The 17,192-nt window shown below is 50.7% G+C and overlaps 4 protein-coding genes across 4 annotated transcripts; 2 read left to right on the top strand and 2 right to left on the bottom strand.

Annotated features, from left to right (window-relative positions):
• Positions 1-3,094: 3,094 nt before the first annotated feature.
• Positions 3,095-3,641, bottom strand: RPL34B (60S ribosomal protein L34B; the record flags this gene model as incomplete). The annotated part of the gene is made up of 3 exons (XM_064871285.1): positions 3,095-3,286; positions 3,380-3,503; positions 3,604-3,641. 3 exons carry the CDS (start codon positions 3,639-3,641, stop codon positions 3,095-3,097), a joined length of 354 nt encoding a protein of 117 aa, XP_064733738.1.
• A 487-nt stretch (positions 3,642-4,128) lies between these two features.
• On the top strand, positions 4,129-11,217 carry PRP8 (pre-mRNA-splicing factor 8; the record flags this gene model as incomplete). Its single annotated transcript, XM_064871284.1, has 1 exon — positions 4,129-11,217. One exon carries the CDS (start codon positions 4,129-4,131, stop codon positions 11,215-11,217), a length of 7,089 nt encoding a protein of 2,362 aa, XP_064733737.1.
• Positions 11,218-12,337: 1,120 nt separating this feature from the next.
• PMZ80_002851 (uncharacterized protein) lies at positions 12,338-13,843 on the top strand (the record flags this gene model as incomplete). Its single annotated transcript, XM_064871283.1, has 4 exons — positions 12,338-12,883; positions 12,940-13,138; positions 13,205-13,310; positions 13,384-13,843. 4 exons carry the CDS (start codon positions 12,338-12,340, stop codon positions 13,841-13,843), a joined length of 1,311 nt encoding a protein of 436 aa, XP_064733736.1.
• A 1,653-nt stretch (positions 13,844-15,496) lies between these two features.
• Positions 15,497-16,376, bottom strand: PMZ80_002850 (uncharacterized protein; the record flags this gene model as incomplete). The annotated part of the gene is made up of 2 exons (XM_064871282.1): positions 15,497-15,556; positions 15,609-16,376. 2 exons carry the CDS (start codon positions 16,374-16,376, stop codon positions 15,497-15,499), a joined length of 828 nt encoding a protein of 275 aa, XP_064733735.1.
• Positions 16,377-17,192: the final 816 nt, after the last annotated feature.

Genomic DNA, 17,192 nt, shown 5'->3' with positions numbered 1-17,192 from the left:
GCCGTTCGCGACATGTTCTCCGGATCTCTCGCCGAGTTGTTGCTTCTGCCTCGCTAATACAGCACCTTTGCCATCCGAGCAAGATTGCGTTTCGCTTCTCGCCAGAAGAACACGTTGACCGGCACTGAATCTGGAATTGACGATGGGTACCGAGATGCATCGACCTTATTCATATCCACTCGTAAATCGTTCCGAATTGGGAACATACGAGGTTGTTCTTCGACCAGCCTTCCCTGTCACTGCACTGACGGGTCGCAGATCAACGTTTTCTGTCACGCCACCCAGCTAACTGTCACAGCTGCATCCATGCGCAAGCTTCATCATAGTTTCATCCTTGTCACAGTCTATGGCCGCCTCTGTGTTGGTAAACTCGCGAATGTCGCGCTGGTAACGCACAACATCAGAGCCAGATAAACGAAAACAACTCCAAGGATTCTCCCAGCGGGTTTTCAAGGTCGTTTCGTTTCAAACCAGGACATGCTCACGGTCAAACATGCCAAGAGTCCGGCAGCCTGTCAGATTCGGGACTATAAGATCGTCGCGGCGGAAGGGTCCAGAGTCCTGTACTCTTCTAGAAGCCTAGAAGCAGTTTGGCGTATAGCCAAACCAACCTCGCATTGCCCTAACTGACGTTAATAGCGCACGTGGAGAACACCTGCAGTAAGAGGGTGGACCCTAGTAATCAATCCAGGACTTGTGACTGATCAGACAACGGCGCCGTGACTGTGACTTAGCAGGAGTCTCCAACAGCGAATATCGCACAATCCCCTGCGAGTCTGCCAGCATTGCACGTCACGGACGAATATCATGCCGCGACTTGGATCGGGGTCTGGTGAAGACAGCTGAAAGTCCATCGCTCGAGATGAGGAAGGCTAGCGGAAGGATCATGAGACGTTCCGCGCTGGAGAAGCGGCCTGAAATTCGAGCAGTACACGTAGGCTCGTGAGGGAGCCTTGCAGACGTCATCTACAAGGGAAGCATAAGCCGGACATTATCAATCCCGATGTACAGAAAGTAAGGACAGCGTTGCCCACCTCCTTGTCCGATGTCGCAGCGCCTGATCGGATCTGGGACCTCCCAACCACATCTACGATGAGAGCAAGGCTGTTGCCGGTACAGCATATGCAGGCCCGCATTCATTGATGCTGTTGTACATCTTTCAAGCTATGATCATGCTTCACACCGGATAGTCCTGACACTCATCACACTATCTAATCGCACCACTCTAGCCATAGGGGTAAAAGCCTTTTCAGCATCATCATAAGTATCGATACCTACAACATCAACATAACCAGAAACCCCTAACACAAGCCCAACAACCTCATCTCAGTCTCAAATCAAAGGTAACACAAGACCACCCGCCAGGCCGCCTTGGAGCCACTCAACGGCCTTGCAGTTCAAAAGTGGCCTCAACGTGCATGAGGTGCCCCGCTCGTCCCTGAGCTTCAACGGCAGCACGCAGAACTGACGGCTGTCATGGCAACAGGCAGATATGACAGTTTTGACAGCGGATGCCTCGTCTATACTTACTTGTGCGTCTCCATCATCGACTGGAGTTGCAGGTAGGTGGGTGGTTTGTGAGACGTGGGATGACGACGCTGAGATGTCGAGGACTGGTTGTGTCTGCGTCGCAGTTAAGCTTGCGCGTTGGGTTAGTGATGGGTGGGTGGGTGGTGTCTAATAAGTGCATTGGTGTCCAGCTGGCAGCTAGCACGACGATCTACCTCGGTGAGCAGCGCTCTTCTGCCATATGTTCATGACCGCTACCAGCAATACAACATCACAAGCTCCAACCTCCCAACATTCGCAAAATGCCCCGATCGTCGTACACACGGTGGTGTCCGCTGTCAAAATCTAGCATGTTGGGACGGGTTGGCTTCGCTACACGGACCCTTCGCGCCGCACCGTAACGGGGTACACACACGCCAACGAAACGAGCCTCCCGCCTCCTTGCGAGATGAACTCGAGAGGGCCGTGATACGTAGCTCGTACATAGCCTGCTGCTCAAAAGACCGTGCACCGTCGATAGGGCTTCTGAGAAGCAGGATTTTACTGCTTCGGGCATGGTGGGACAGGGTGATGTATGGGAAGTGGGATGTGGGACGAAGCTTTTTTGGACGACGATGCAAGACCGATACGAGGCTTGGTTCTTGAGGGAGTGGGTTTGGTCCAATGATGTGCGTGCGCTGAGTGGTTGGAGCTCTGCCTCACGCAGAGGAAGTGGGTACTGCACACTGAAGGTCTTGCAATCTGAAGGCGCACAGTAAACAGTCAGACAGGGGCGGCTGGGTCGAGCACGACTCGGAGTATACATGCGCGGCGCAGCACAGAGTGGTGATCACGAGATAGGAGTTCGGACGGAAGTATGAGGCATTGATGAGCCCGATTCGCAATGATGGTATGGGCAGGACACTTGTGGGAGGCATGCTATACGACCTGCGCTTCTCAAGAGCGCAGATAACGAGAAAGTGAGGACCAGGTGTAGCTTGTGGGTGGGGTCAAGGACCGTTGGTACAGTTTCGGAAGGGTGATGTAAATCATTGTCGTACGATCCCAGGTGTCCGCTGTCAAAATCTCACATATGGGACGTGATACTGCGCATGATCATAGCTGCCACAGAATGGAGACTCGGACGGCCAGTGCTGGTGCGGGCGTCGGTCGTCATAGGCATGACTGAGAGGCGTTGAGTGCATGGTCTGTCTATTGTGTTAGCTCGGTTTTCAGTACATCGTTCTTCAGCCTGGATCTGTTTCACAACAACGAACCACTTCATAATAGGTATGCTCACGGTAGGAATTCGTTCAATGGTATCATTGTATCATCCACGCCTCATAGTGATCAAATGGGCTGAAGTACTTTCTGATTTTGCCGGTTGTGCGACCACAACAACTTTGGCCAGGCACGGATATACACTCTCCCACTGAGGCAGCACATTCCGTGCTCACTCGGCCTCAGCTTCAACTTCAGCCCTCAGCTGCCGGCTACCACGCCGATATCGCAAGAAGACGACCATGCCACAAAAATGCTTCGTTGCTCTTTCCCATCATTCCTTCAGATGCCAGACTAGAACACAATCGAGAGAAGTAACGTCCGCTTATTTCTTGCCAGTCTTCTTCTCCTGCGTCTCCTTCAGAACCTTCTTGACAATCTTTTGCTCCTCAATAAGGAAAGCACGGACAATTCGGTCTCGGACGCAGTTGGCGCATCTTGAGCCACCGTATGCTCGGGATACTGACTTTTGGGTCTTGGATGTGGTTGCGTATTGTCTTGGTCGAAGGGCTGGGATCTATATGGGTGTTTCTGGTCAGCACTCGTCCTCCTTACATATCTCTTGTCGAGTAGACAGTCCTCTGGCGGCTATAGAATAGAATAGACGTACACCTGGGAGTTTTGTGCCGCAGTCACCGCATTTCGGGGCCGTTCCTCTCTTCTTGGTGTGCAGGTATCTGAGTTCACCACCTGGAGTCTTGATGATCCGGACCTTGTTTGATCGGGTGTTGTATCTGTTCAGTCCATTGTGTTAGCCATAGCGCCCTCCCAAAGGAACTTTTTCGTAGTCGCATTGTGCTTCGATGCTCGTTTTGTGGATTGTGGGGGACATACGGGTTTCGTCGTCGGTACTGGAGGCGTTGGTTGACCATCTTGACGGTATTGACGAGGGACACTGGGTGGTAAGAGGTCAAAAGTAATGGTCGCTGTCGTTCGTGATGCGATACTGGAACTTTTTAGCGCAGGAAAGTGCGGTCTTCGTTGCCAAGGCTAGATGGGAGCCAATCACAAAATGATACCTGCAAGCCCGAGAATTGAGGCTTCAAGGCAGCTTCAGCGGGGAGAGGAATCGCGCTAGTGACTCGCAGATGCAAAAAGTTGAATTCGTTGCTGTATCTGCCTGCAGAGATCTTCTGAACAACTCTGCTTCATCCGTCGCAGTCCTCAACGTCGCGCATCTCGCGTTGCTGACTGGTATAAAGTCACGTTTGGCGCAAGGAAAGGAATTGCTGGAGCTCGCTCGAGAGCGAAAGCAGCAGTTGCGCATCAAATGGTAAGGTGAACCTATACAAGTCTACAAGACAGTCAAATTCATCCTGTACCTCAGCAGTCATAACACTCAGCTCACCTCGAGCCATCATGAGCTCAATTCCACCCCCACCACCGCCAGGATGGGGCTCTGGCCCTCCACCACCTCCAGGCATGTCCAGCGCACCCGCACCACCGCCGCCACCCGGCTACCGACCAGCACATGATCCTCAGAAAGCCAAGTTCGATCAGCGAAAGAAAGAATGGCTGCGCACCCAGAAGAACCGCTTCGGCGAAAAGCGGAAAGGTGGTTTCGTCGAGACACAGAAAGCAGATATGCCGCCTGAACATCTGCGGAAGATCGTCAAAGATATTGGCGATGTCAGTCAGAAGAAGTACAGCAGCGACAAGAGAAGTTATCTCGGTGCGCTCAAGTATATGCCTCACGCTGTGCTGAAGTTGCTTGAAAACATGCCTATGCCATGGGAGGCTGCGCGAGAGGTCAAAGTGCTGTATCATGTCAATGGTTGTCTGACGCTCGTGAACGAGTCGCCACGAGTCATCGAACCGGTATTCCATGCGCAGTGGGCCGCTATGTGGGTTGCCATGAGACGGGAGAAGAGCGACAGACGACACTTCAAGCGCATGCGGTTTCCACCATTTGACGATGAGGAGCCGCCATTGAGTTGGAGCGAGAATATCGAGGATGTGGAACCGAGTGAGCCGATACAGCTTGAACTAGATGAAGAGGAGGATTCAGCGGTTCATGAGTGGTTCTATGACCATAGACCGTTGCTGGATACAAGTCACGTCAACGGCCCGAGTTACAGAACTTGGAATATGTCCTTGCCCCAGATGGCCACGCTGTATCGGTTGTCACATCAGCTGCTGAGCGATGTGGTTGACAAGAACTATTTCCACATGTTTGATCGGGAGTCTTTCTTCACTGCGAAGGCGCTGAACGTGGCTATTCCTGGTGGTCCAAGATTCGAGCCGCTGTACAAAGACATCGATCCCAACGATGAGGATTTTGGCGAATTCAATGCGATCGACAGAATCATCTTCAGAGCGCCCATACGCACAGAGTACAGAGTAGCCTTCCCATACTTGTACAATTCATTACCCAGAAGCGTCAAGCTCAGCTGGTACTCGCATCCACAGACTGTTTACGTCAAATCAGAAGATCCGCATTTACCTGCCTTCTATTTTGATCCTGTCATCAACCCGATTTCGAGCCGATCTGTCGCACCGAAGAATATTACAGTCAGTCATGAAGACGAGGTTTTTGGCGCAGGCAACAACGAAGATGAGGACTTTGAAATGCTCATGGGTGCTGAGCCTTGGCTTGCGGACGAAGAGCTGTACACAAGCGAGACCTCTTCTGCGATCTCACTGTGGTGGGCACCATATCCGTTCAACAAGCGGTCTGGCAAGATGGTTCGTGCTCAGGATGTGCCGCTTGTCAAGCAGTGGTATCTCGAGCACTGCCCTTCTGGACAGCCTGTCAAGGTCCGAGTTTCATACCAGAAGTTGCTGAAGGGCTACGTGCTGAATGAGCTGCACAAGAAGAAGCCAAAGGCTCAGAACAAGCAGGATCTGCTGAAGACACTGAAGTCAACAAAGTTCTTCCAGCAGACGAGCATTGACTGGGTTGAAGCCGGTCTTCAGGTCTGCCGACAAGGCTTCAACATGCTCAATCTTCTTATCCACAGAAAGAATCTCACATATCTGCATCTCGATTACAACTTCAACCTGAAGCCAGTGAAGACGCTTACCACCAAAGAGCGGAAGAAGTCGAGATTCGGAAATGCTTTCCATCTCATGCGAGAAATTCTGCGGTTGACGAAGCTGATCGTTGATGCCCAAGTGCAATACCGACTCGGCAACATCGATGCATTCCAGCTTGCAGATGGCATACTGTACGCTTTCAATCACGTTGGTCAGCTGACTGGCATGTACAGATACAAGTACAAGCTCATGCACCAGATTCGATCTTGCAAAGATCTCAAGCACTTGATCTACTATCGTTTCAACTCTGGTCCGGTCGGCAAGGGCCCTGGCTGTGGTTTCTGGGCGCCAGCTTGGCGAGTTTGGCTCTTCTTCCTTCGAGGTATCATTCCATTGCTAGAGAGATGGCTCGGAAACTTGCTATCTCGACAATTCGAAGGCCGACACAGCAAGGGCGTTGCTAAGACAGTGACGAAACAGCGAGTCGAGTCTCACTTCGACCTTGAGCTGCGAGCGTCTGTCATGGCTGATCTACTCGACATGATGCCGGAAGGTATCAAGCAAAACAAAGTCAACACGATTTTACAGCATTTGTCAGAGGCGTGGCGATGCTGGAAGAGCAACATTCCTTGGAAAGTGCCTGGTCTTCCTGCTCCAATTGAGAACATCATTCTCCGATACGTCAAGTCGAAAGCAGATTGGTGGATCTCTGTTGCACATTACAATCGTGAACGAATAAGGAGAGGCGCCACTGTTGACAAAACTGTTGCGAAGAAGAACTTGGGCCGACTGACCAGATTGTGGTTGAAGTCTGAACAGGAGCGACAGCACAACTACATGAAGGATGGCCCTTACGTGTCTTCCGAGGAGGCTGTTGCCATCTACACAACCACGGTGCACTGGCTCGAGTCACGAAAGTTTTCTCCAATTCCGTTCCCAAGTGTTTCGTACAAGCACGATACCAAGATCTTGATTCTTGCTCTAGAGAGATTGAGGGAGGCATACTCAGTCAAGGGTCGTCTCAACCAGTCTCAACGGGAGGAGCTGGCCTTGATCGAGCAAGCATATGACTCGCCTGGTACAACTCTGGCACGAATCAAGCGCTTCCTCCTCACGCAAAGAGCCTTCAAGGAGGTTGGTATCGACATGAACGACAACTACACCCAGATCAACCCTGTGTATGATATCGAGCCAATCGAGAAGATCACGGACGCCTACCTCGACCAGTATCTATGGTACCAGGCTGACACGCGAAACCTCTTTCCATCCTGGATCAAGCCATCCGACTCGGAAGTACCTCCTCTGCTGGTCTACAAGTGGGCTCAAGGTATCAACAACCTGACCAACGTCTGGCAGACTGAGAACGGCGAATGCAACGTCATGATGGAGACCCAACTCTCAAAGGTCTACGAGAAGATAGATCTGACCTTGCTCAATCGACTGCTGCGACTGATTATGGACCACAACTTGGCTGATTACATCACTTCAAAGAACAACGTCCAGCTCAATTACAAGGACATGAACCATGTCAACAGCTATGGCATGATTCGTGGGCTACAGTTTTCCGGCTTTGTGTTCCAGTACTATGGTCTGGTCATCGATTTGCTCTTGCTTGGTCTGCAGAGAGCCAGCGAACTGGCAGGTCCGCCGTCAAGCCCCAACGACTTCTTACAGTTCAAGGACCGGGAAACAGAGACAAGACATCCCATTCGACTTTACACAAGATATGTTGACAAGATCTGGGTCTTCTTCAGATTCTCGCAAGACGAGTCGAAAGATCTCATCCAGCGCTTCCTGACAGAACAGCCTGATCCGAACTTCGAAAATGTGATCGGCTACAAGAACAAGAAATGCTGGCCGCGAGATTTGAGAATGAGATTGATGCGACATGATGTTCACCTTGGCCGCGCTGTGTTCTGGGATCTCAAGAACAGACTGCCACGGTCGATTACGACGATTGAGTGGGATGACACTTTCGCTAGCGTCTACTCCCGAGACAACCCGAACTTGCTCTACTCGATGTGCGGCTTCGAAGTCAGAATCTTACCCAAGATACGCAACTTGACCGAGGAGTTCCCTGTCAAGGACAGTGTTTGGGCGCTCGCCAACAATGAGACGAAGGAGCGGACCGCCTATGCTTTCCTGCAGGTCACCGAGGAGGACGTTGCGAAATTCAACAACCGAATCAGACAGATTTTGATGTCGTCTGGAAGCACCACTTTCACGAAGATTGCTAATAAATGGAACACCACGCTCATTGCGCTGTTCACTTATTACCGAGAAGCTGCTGTGTCGACGGTCAATCTGCTTGATACGATCGTCAAGTGCGAGACCAAGATCCAGACTCGAGTGAAGATTGGTCTGAACTCCAAAATGCCCAGCAGATTTCCCCCCGCTGTTTTCTACACGCCGAAGGAATTAGGTGGTCTGGGCATGATTTCTGGCTCGCACATCTTGATCCCGACAAGCGACAAGAGGTGGTTCAAGCAGACCGATACTGGAGTCACACATTATCGTGCCGGTATGACCCACGATGAGGAGACTCTAATACCCAATATCTTCAGATACATCATACCATGGGAAGCCGAGTTCATCGATTCGCAGCGTGTTTGGACCGAGTACTCGCAGAAGCGACTTGAGGCCAACCAGCAAAACCGAAGACTAACCCTGGAGGACCTCGAGGACAGTTGGGACCGCGGTCTACCTCGAATTAACACCCTTTTCCAGAAAGACAGAAGTACATTGAGCTTCGACAAAGGTTTCCGAGCCAGAACAGAATTCAAGCAATACCAGCTTATGAAGAGCAATCCGTTCTGGTGGACGAGCCAGAGACACGATGGTAAGCTGTGGAACTTGAACGCGTACAGAACCGATGTCATCCAAGCTCTGGGTGGTGTGGAAACTATCCTGGAGCACACCTTATTCAAAGCAACGGCTTTCCCATCCTGGGAAGGTCTCTTCTGGGAGCGCGCAAGCGGATTCGAAGAATCGATGAAATTCAAGAAGCTTACTAACGCTCAGAGGTCTGGTTTGAATCAAATTCCGAACCGTCGATTCACACTCTGGTGGTCGCCAACGATTAACCGCGCAAATGTGTACGTTGGTTTCCAGGTGCAGCTCGACTTGACAGGTATTTTCCTGCACGGCAAGATCCCCACTCTGAAGATCTCTTTGATCCAGATCTTCCGTGCTCATCTGTGGCAGAAGATTCACGAGTCGGTAGTCATGGATCTGTGTCAAGTCTTCGACCAAGAACTCGAGCAACTCGGCATTGAGACCGTACAGAAGGAGACAATTCACCCGAGAAAGTCCTACAAGATGAACAGCTCTTGTGCTGATATTCTGCTATTTGCAAGTCATAAGTGGAACGTTACGCGACCGTCATTACTTTTCGATACCAAGGATCAGATCGAGGCTACGACGACGAACAAGTTCTACGTAGATGTTCAGTTGAGGTACGGCGACTATGATTCACACGACATCGAACGATACGTCCGAGCGAAGTACCTCGACTACACCACTGACAGCATGAGTATCTATCCCTCAGCTACCGGTTTGATGGTTGGTATTGACTTGGCATACAACCTTTATTCCGCATACGGCCAGTATTTCCCTGGTCTGAAAGCTCTTGTTCAGCAAGCGATGGCCAAGATTATGAAAGCCAATCCTGCTCTGTACGTTCTGCGAGAACGTATCAGGAAAGGTCTCCAGCTGTATGCTTCCGAAAGCAACCAAGAGTTCTTGAATTCGCAGAACTACTCTGAGCTGTTCAGTAACCAGACACAATTCTTTATTGACGATACGAACGTCTACCGAGTCACCATTCACAAGACCTTCGAAGGCAACTTAACGACAAAGCCAATCAACGGTGCTATCTTCATTTTCAATCCTCGTACAGGCCAGCTCTTCCTCAAGATCATTCACACTAGCGTCTGGGCTGGGCAGAAGCGTCTAGGCCAGCTCGCCAAGTGGAAGACAGCTGAGGAAGTCGCAGCACTAATTCGCTCCTTGCCTGTTGAAGAGCAGCCGAAACAGCTGATCGTGACAAGGAAGGGTCTGCTTGATCCCCTCGAGGTGCACTTGCTCGACTTCCCGAACATCTCAATTCGTGCCTCTGAGCTACAATTGCCCTTCCAGGCCGCAATGAAGGTCGAGAAGCTTGCTGACATGATTTTGCAAGCCAAGGAGCCTCAGATGGTGTTGTTCAACCTGTACGACGACTGGCTGAAGAGCATTTCGTCATACACAGCATTCAGTAGATTGGTGTTGATCTTGAGAGCCCTGCATGTCAATACCGACAAGACCAAGCTTCTGCTTCGACCTGACAAGAGTGTTATCACACAACCGCATCACATCTGGCCATCGCTGTCAGATGAGGACTGGATCAAGGTTGAAGTCCAATTGCGAGATCTGATACTCAACGACTATGGAAAGAAGAATAACGTCAACACACAGTCATTGACCTCCAGTGAAGTCCGGGACATCATCCTCGGTATGGAGATCTCAGCTCCGTCGCTACAAAGACAGCAAGCAGCAGAGATCGAGAAGCAGCAGCAAGAACAACAACAACTTACTGCTGTTACCACCAAGACTCAGAACGTTCGAGGTGAGGAAATGGTCGTCACGACTACTTCGCAGTACGAGCAGCAGGCATTCGCGTCGAAGACCGAATGGAGAACTCGTGCCATCGCTACGACTAACCTGAGAGCAAGAGCCAACAATATCTATATCTCGTCAGACGACGTGCACGAATCAGAGGATAGCTACACCTACATTCTGCCCAAGAATGTCCTCAAGAAATTCATCACCATAGCTGACCTACGAGTTCAGATTGCCGGCTATCTGTACGGCTCCTCACCACCTGACAACAGCGTCGTGAAGGAAATTCACACGATAGTCATCGTACCACAGGTCGGATCAACTCGAGACGTCCAGCTGCCTCATCAGCTGCCGCAGCACGAGTACCTCAAGGAGATGGAGCCTCTCGGTATCATTCACACCGCTAGTGGCAACGAGACGCCATACATGACAGCTCAAGATGTGACACAGCACGCGAAATTGATGCAAGCACATCCAACATGGGACAAGAAGACGATTACTCTCACAGTTGGTTTTACGGCTGGCTCTGTATCCCTTAGCTCGTGGAATTTGACCCCTGCTGGCTACGAGTGGGGTGCCCAGAACAGAGACACGCAATCTGATAACCCATCCGGATTCAGCACATCCTTTGGCGAGAAGAGTCAGCTGTTGCTGAGCGACAAGGTTCGAGGATACTTCCTGGTACCAGAAAATGATGTTTGGAACTACTCATTCATGGGTGCCAGCTTTTCGGGCAGAGTCGAGAAGGGCGGCGTCTATGTCAAGGTTGATCAACCTAAGAGATTTTACGAAGGAGTTCATAGACCTGTGCATTTCGCTAGCTTCAACGAGTTGGAAGAGACATGGGCGGATCGGGAGGATGTTTTTGCTTGAGGTGAACCCAAGAAAAAGGCGTGACAGGAATGAAAGAAACGCAAAGGTTGGACGGCGTCCAATCGAACCTATGTGTATACATAAGACACAGGCGCATAGGCGTTCATGCATTGCTGGACCTGGGGAACAACAGCGATCGGGCTATATGCTGGCTCTGTCTGCCTCGCGGTGACCACCTTCGTGGCAATTCTAGACAATGAAATTTTACATCTTCTTCATCTCCTCGGTGCAAAGGTAGTTCGTAGTTTTCACAGTGCCGCTATTACAGAACCTCCGACGGAGAACTAAGCTGGCCGGATCCATTCTGAAGTTGGTCTCGGGAGCACCCCAGTACCTTGTTAGATATGATATTTCGAGCCGTAATAAGACCTAGATGGGGCGCGTTATGAAAAAGTGAATCAAACCCTAGTATAATGAAAGTCAGCGCTCTGGGGCACGCCCGTACTCGCAAGAAAGGTTATTCGATACATCAGCAACGTTGATTGTCCGCTAGGAGAGAACCTAGTGACTGTTCGTTACCCTACCAGCCTACGTGCGTGCCTGTTAAGCATGCTGCTCTTGCGGGAATCTACGACTGCCAAGCACGTAAGGGAACCTCCGCAGCATGCCAAGCTGCACGATGCTAGGAGCTTCCAAGACTTGGTTACTCTCCTCTCCTCGCACCAATCGTTTCGACGTAGCTTTGCTAGACAAGAAATGCCATGCATTTACCATCATCAAAGAGGAAGGAGAGATGGTGCCTGACATCACGCTCTCTTGTCATAGCGCTTGTAGCGAACACCAGGTGTGCTCGAATCCTTTCCAGCATCAATCGACAGCACGATTTACGACGCTTGGAGGCCAGAGTCATGGGTTGTGGCCTGTCCTACTCGTCTCACACCGCAGATATGCTCGCATGTGGTACAGCATTCGACGCGGTAACGATGCGATAAGCCAAGCTATCATGATACTACCTCCCTCTTTTGTGTAGCTTCGTTTCGCGAAGCTTTCACATCATTACTTTAGCATTGGTACATATAGCTCATATCACCCAGTCAGCGTTACATGTCTCGGTTGCCTTCACCCTCTCTGTCGGTATTGCTGTTTATGTGATTGAGCCGCATCCAGTACTCTTGCCAGAATGAGGTCCTTCCTCATCAACTCGCTCTTGGTAGCGCTTGCATCGAGCATAGCAGTCCCCAAGCCTGGCTATGTGAGTTACGATGGCTACAAGGTTTTTCGAGTGAAGACGCAAGGACAGCTTGACATTATCCGACACAAGCTCAGCTCTCTAGCATATGACGAATGGAGCCAAGAGCCAACACACCTCGACATTGCCATCTCACCGGACGAGCTGTCCACTTTCGAGAGTCTAGGACTCGATTCTCACTGCATGCACGAGAATCTCGGAGCATCCATCAGGGCAGAGACCAGTAAGTCCTCGATCTGGAAACGACAAGTAGACGACATGTCATGGTTCGACACCTACCACCCATACGAGGATCACATGGCATACTTTGATGATCTGCATTCGAAATTCCCGGACAACTCAGAGATGGTGTCTTCCGGCACATCATACGAAGGACGAGACATCTTCGGCATACATTTGTGGGGAGCGGAGGGTCCCGGGAAACCAGCAGTACTCTGGCATGGCACAGTCCACGCTAGAGAATGGATTACAGCTATGGTAGGCCGGCCTCATCGACCTTATGGAATTTGCCACAAGCTGACTATCTCACCTAGGTGATCGAATATCTCTCTATGCAGCTCGTTACTGGCTATGCAAGTGATAATGTCACCACATCCTTCGTGGACAACTATGATTTCTACATCTTCCCCTTCGTCAACCCGGATGGCTTTGTATACACACAGACCAACGAGAGACTGTGGAGGAAGAACCGCATGCCACCACCACCCGATGCAGAAAATCAGACCTGCTTTGGTAAGTCTATATCGACAACGTCCAATGAGGGCAATCTGAACACCGATTAGCTAACAGTTCTCGTAGGCAGGGATGTGAACAGGCAGTGGCCGTACATGTGGGATGCTAACCCGGAGGGTGCCAGCCCAAACCCGTGCTCGCAGACGTACAAAGGAGAGACACCAAGTGATAGGTGAGTTCACGGATCTGACTATGTCCACGTGGACAACGTGCTGTTCTAGAATCATGCTGATGTTCTACCACAGTCCCGAAAACCAAGGTCTCGTAGCATTCGTCGACCACCTCCGCGACACACAAGGCATCAAACTTTACATCGACTGGCACTCCTATGGCCAATACATCCTCTCCCCATGGGGCTATAACTGTACCGTCTATGACGAATCACTCGGCCGCCACATCAAGCTCGCCGCTTTGACTGGTGACGCCATCCGGGAGGGTGCGAATGGCACTACATTCACTTTTGGACCTAGCTGCAGCACGCTTTATGCTACGACTGGAAGCAGCGTGGACTACATCTATGGTGTGGGCAACTCGGATTGGAGCTATACTATTGAACTTCGTGACACGGGTGACTACGGCTTTGTTCTTCCACCTCAGCAGATCAGGGGTGCTGCTGAGGAGCAGTGGGCTGGGATGCAGGTCATGTTGAGTTTGTTGGATGAAGTCTTCTTCGATAATGAGGGTCCGGTTATAGGATCGGCTTGAGAAGGATCATTAGCACAGGGAGACTAGCTGCTCTCCGTATATTCAGGGAACGAACTTGCGAGCCAGCGCTCGCTACCAGTAATGGATGAATTTGTTGCATCTTTCATGGTGCGCCCTTGCTTCCTGTATGATCATTGGTGGCATGAATTTTTGACACGAATAAACTTCATTTCCAGACTCCTTTCCATGCGCAAATTCAAGCTTGACAGCTGCCTCAGTTCCAGGGGCACGCCAGTAGCCCGTGAAGGGTCACCATCAGAGAAACAATTGTCGATATATTATGGCCGGTCTGCGAGTCTGCGAGACGTACATGAGACTTTCATCTCATACCTGGGGAGTACGCCAGTCGTGAGTACTTGTGCGTAGATGCGGCCACGTCGACATTCTAGGCGGAGAAATCGCCAAGGTACTACTGGTATAGAAGCCACGACTGAATTTATTCCCGAGTCTGACGGACAACTCCCCCTCAACACACACAACAAAGGGCTTCATAAGCTGTGCATTGTCTCTACATCTGATAACGTCTACAGTACGTCCGTAGAGCAAATCCAATGCAAGTATCGATGATAATTCCCGCTCCTTTCTGCATTTCGTGATAAAGTTGGTGCAGGTTCATGACATTGTAGTGCTTACAGTTGAGGCGGCAATATCCGTGTTCGTTCTTAGCTTCCTCTTTAGGCATGCGCCAGTAAAGAGCCCTCTGCCATGTACCCGGCAGCTAGACGGAGGTGTTGTTTGTTTATCGAACTTACAGAACGATCTCGTGGTTGCTATACAATTGGACGGCGTCCAATGCAAGTCTCATAATAGCGTCAATCGACCAAGTATAGAAGCGTCGGACAGAGCATTCATGAGAGTCGTGTTGTTTGACTACTGCAACTACTAGTACATAGCATGTGGTACGGTCTTCTCCGGGCTATGACAGCTGCCCACAATGACTACTGTAGACGCCCTGTTACCTGGTGGCCGCTGATAATACCTTAGTAACTTGCACTGTATCTAGCGAATCGAAAGGAATACACCAACCTACAAGTTAGCGACAACACGTTGGAGATGCTGTCGTGTCGTGAAGGCTACCTTGTAGTTCTACGGATGGGTAGTAGACGTGGTGGTAGGTGATGGCTCAGGGTATGAGTATGCCGAGGAGTATGCCGAGCTAAACTATCTTATAGCTAGTAACAGGTCGGGATCGTCGAGGAGAAGAGTAGTCGTTTCTTTAGAATCGAAGCTGGTCATTGCATATGAACTGAATCTTAAAGGTGAGCGTGAGAAGCACAGCAGAGGGACGAAGAGTATGCCCAAGTATCCAAAGTAATGTAAGCAGTCCAAAAAGCATCATATTGAAACACTGTTATACATCATGCTGTATCAAACGACCAACGAAACCACTGGGCAGCACTGGCGTGCCCCTGAACCCTAACTTCAATCATGCCAGCACTAATTACAAATTCCGGACCGCGCTCGTTGCGGATATGTACGATTTTCTGCCAGCCGCGGATCCTACAACTTCGGTCGTTCACCCGATCCAGAAGATCACAATCTGCTTGCATTGTTTGTACCGCCAGTGGCATCCTTGAATTGCAATCCTGGTGTCACCTCTCGCTATTCCTGTATCGTCGTTGCCGGGGAATAGTCTCGTTGTCTCGACATGGTTTATAGGATTTTTCTGGACACCGCAACCACATTCTCAGAAGTGACTCGATAATCGATCACCTACGATTCGTATTAGCAAGACTTGTGAGCGAAGTAGTGTGAGTGAACGTACCTGCCAATGGTAGATCCCTCGCCCTTTGGCATTCCAGTCTACTCCAGAACTGAGGTATACCTCAACATCGCCCCTGCCACTATTCTCGAGTATAGCTGCCATCTCCTTCAGATCGAGCAGGTCGACTGGATACACAAGGTTGTCATCATCCCCTCCTGCTCGGAAGCGCTCAACATCGAGGCATTGGTATTCGTACGTGTAGGTGGGATCATCGTAGCCCTCGAACACCTGCCGCATAGCGTTGTATGGGACTGTGACTTTCTTGATGTTGGGAAGGTGGGCCGCGACCAGCTCAAATGCATCACCCAAACCATAACCTCTGCTCCGGCCGTCGTAGCCTCCGAGGGTCAACTCCTGGACGTTGGCGCGAAGGGTCTGAAATCGGCGGCGCAGAGTGCAGACAAGGTGTAGAGCATTCAGGCCTTTGTCCTTGTCGTGTGGGATCGTGAGTTTGTTTGGCATGTTTGCGCAGAAAGATACCACATCTTGCGAAATATCCTTGTTGACGAGTAGAAGGGATGGCTTAGACCATGGACTCTCCACGATGTTCAGCTCTCGCCGTCTTCGTTTGCCGCGGCCGGTGTAGTATCTGTTGAATGTGATCGTGACCTCACGTGATGTGAAGTAGTACCCGTATATCTTGTCTTTCAATTCTTGCGGTAGCTTCATAAAATCGAAGAACTTGGCCTTGGGAGCGGCAGGAGGAGGTGGCGGAGGTGGAGGGGGTGCGACAAGCGCTTGAGCGTAGGTCAATTTGCTGGGTGGCATTGCGTTCTGAATAGAAGGTGCTATGGTGCTGAATGGGTCGAAGGCAAGACACAGCGCAAGCAGTAATGGCGTCCAGTACCCAGAGAAGAAGGTGGCGGCTTCCCTTAGTAGTGATCCCGAAGAGCGATGGTGTTCCAGATCGTGTGTAGATTGATTGTTTGGTTCGAATGGGGAGTTAGGAAGCAGAGCAGATGGTGCTTATGACATAGGACGTGGTTTATAGTGATATATATAGCTAACAAGCCGGTGGGCGTGAATGTGTTTGCACGATCGGCATCCTTACGCAGTGCTGTGAGCATCACTCTGAACGGTATTAGATCCAGTGCAACCGAAACGTGTATGAAAGGAGGCTAGGCGGCTGAAGATGTTGATAACAGATTGAGAGTGTCTGTTGACCCAGTCAGCTGGTTGCGAAGAGTTCTGTTTGTTCCCAAACGTCACTGATGACAAAGCTTGTCAGAACATTCGTGCCGAGTCCCAAGGATACTGGTAACGCGATTAGGGGAGCACCTGCAAACATATGGGTAGCGTCTATGGCTGACCTCCAAGTAGAGTGGCAAGCTGATTGACGGTAGAAGCAATTCTGCAATGTAAAGGAATCATGACCAGGTGCGGTGTTGCTATCGGGAGATGAAGCTCGAGCCGGAGATCTATGCCGTGTCTTTAGGAACAATTGCCCTTGTCCACTGACAGCACAACGACGATGATCGGACAGCGATCCAAAAAACATTGACAGCCACACTCAAAGTAGATCAAGCATCTGTTGAGCCGCAGACGCAGGCGTGCGCGGCAAGGTCCTCATTCGAGCGCTATCGA

Source organism: Knufia obscura (assembly GCF_036327395.1).
Source record: "Knufia obscura strain CCFEE 5817 isolate CBS 148926 chromosome Unknown scaffold_2, whole genome shotgun sequence".
Taxonomy (NCBI): Eukaryota; Fungi; Ascomycota; class Eurotiomycetes; order Chaetothyriales; family Trichomeriaceae; genus Knufia; species Knufia obscura.
This window is presented reverse-complemented; position numbering and strand designations above follow the sequence as displayed.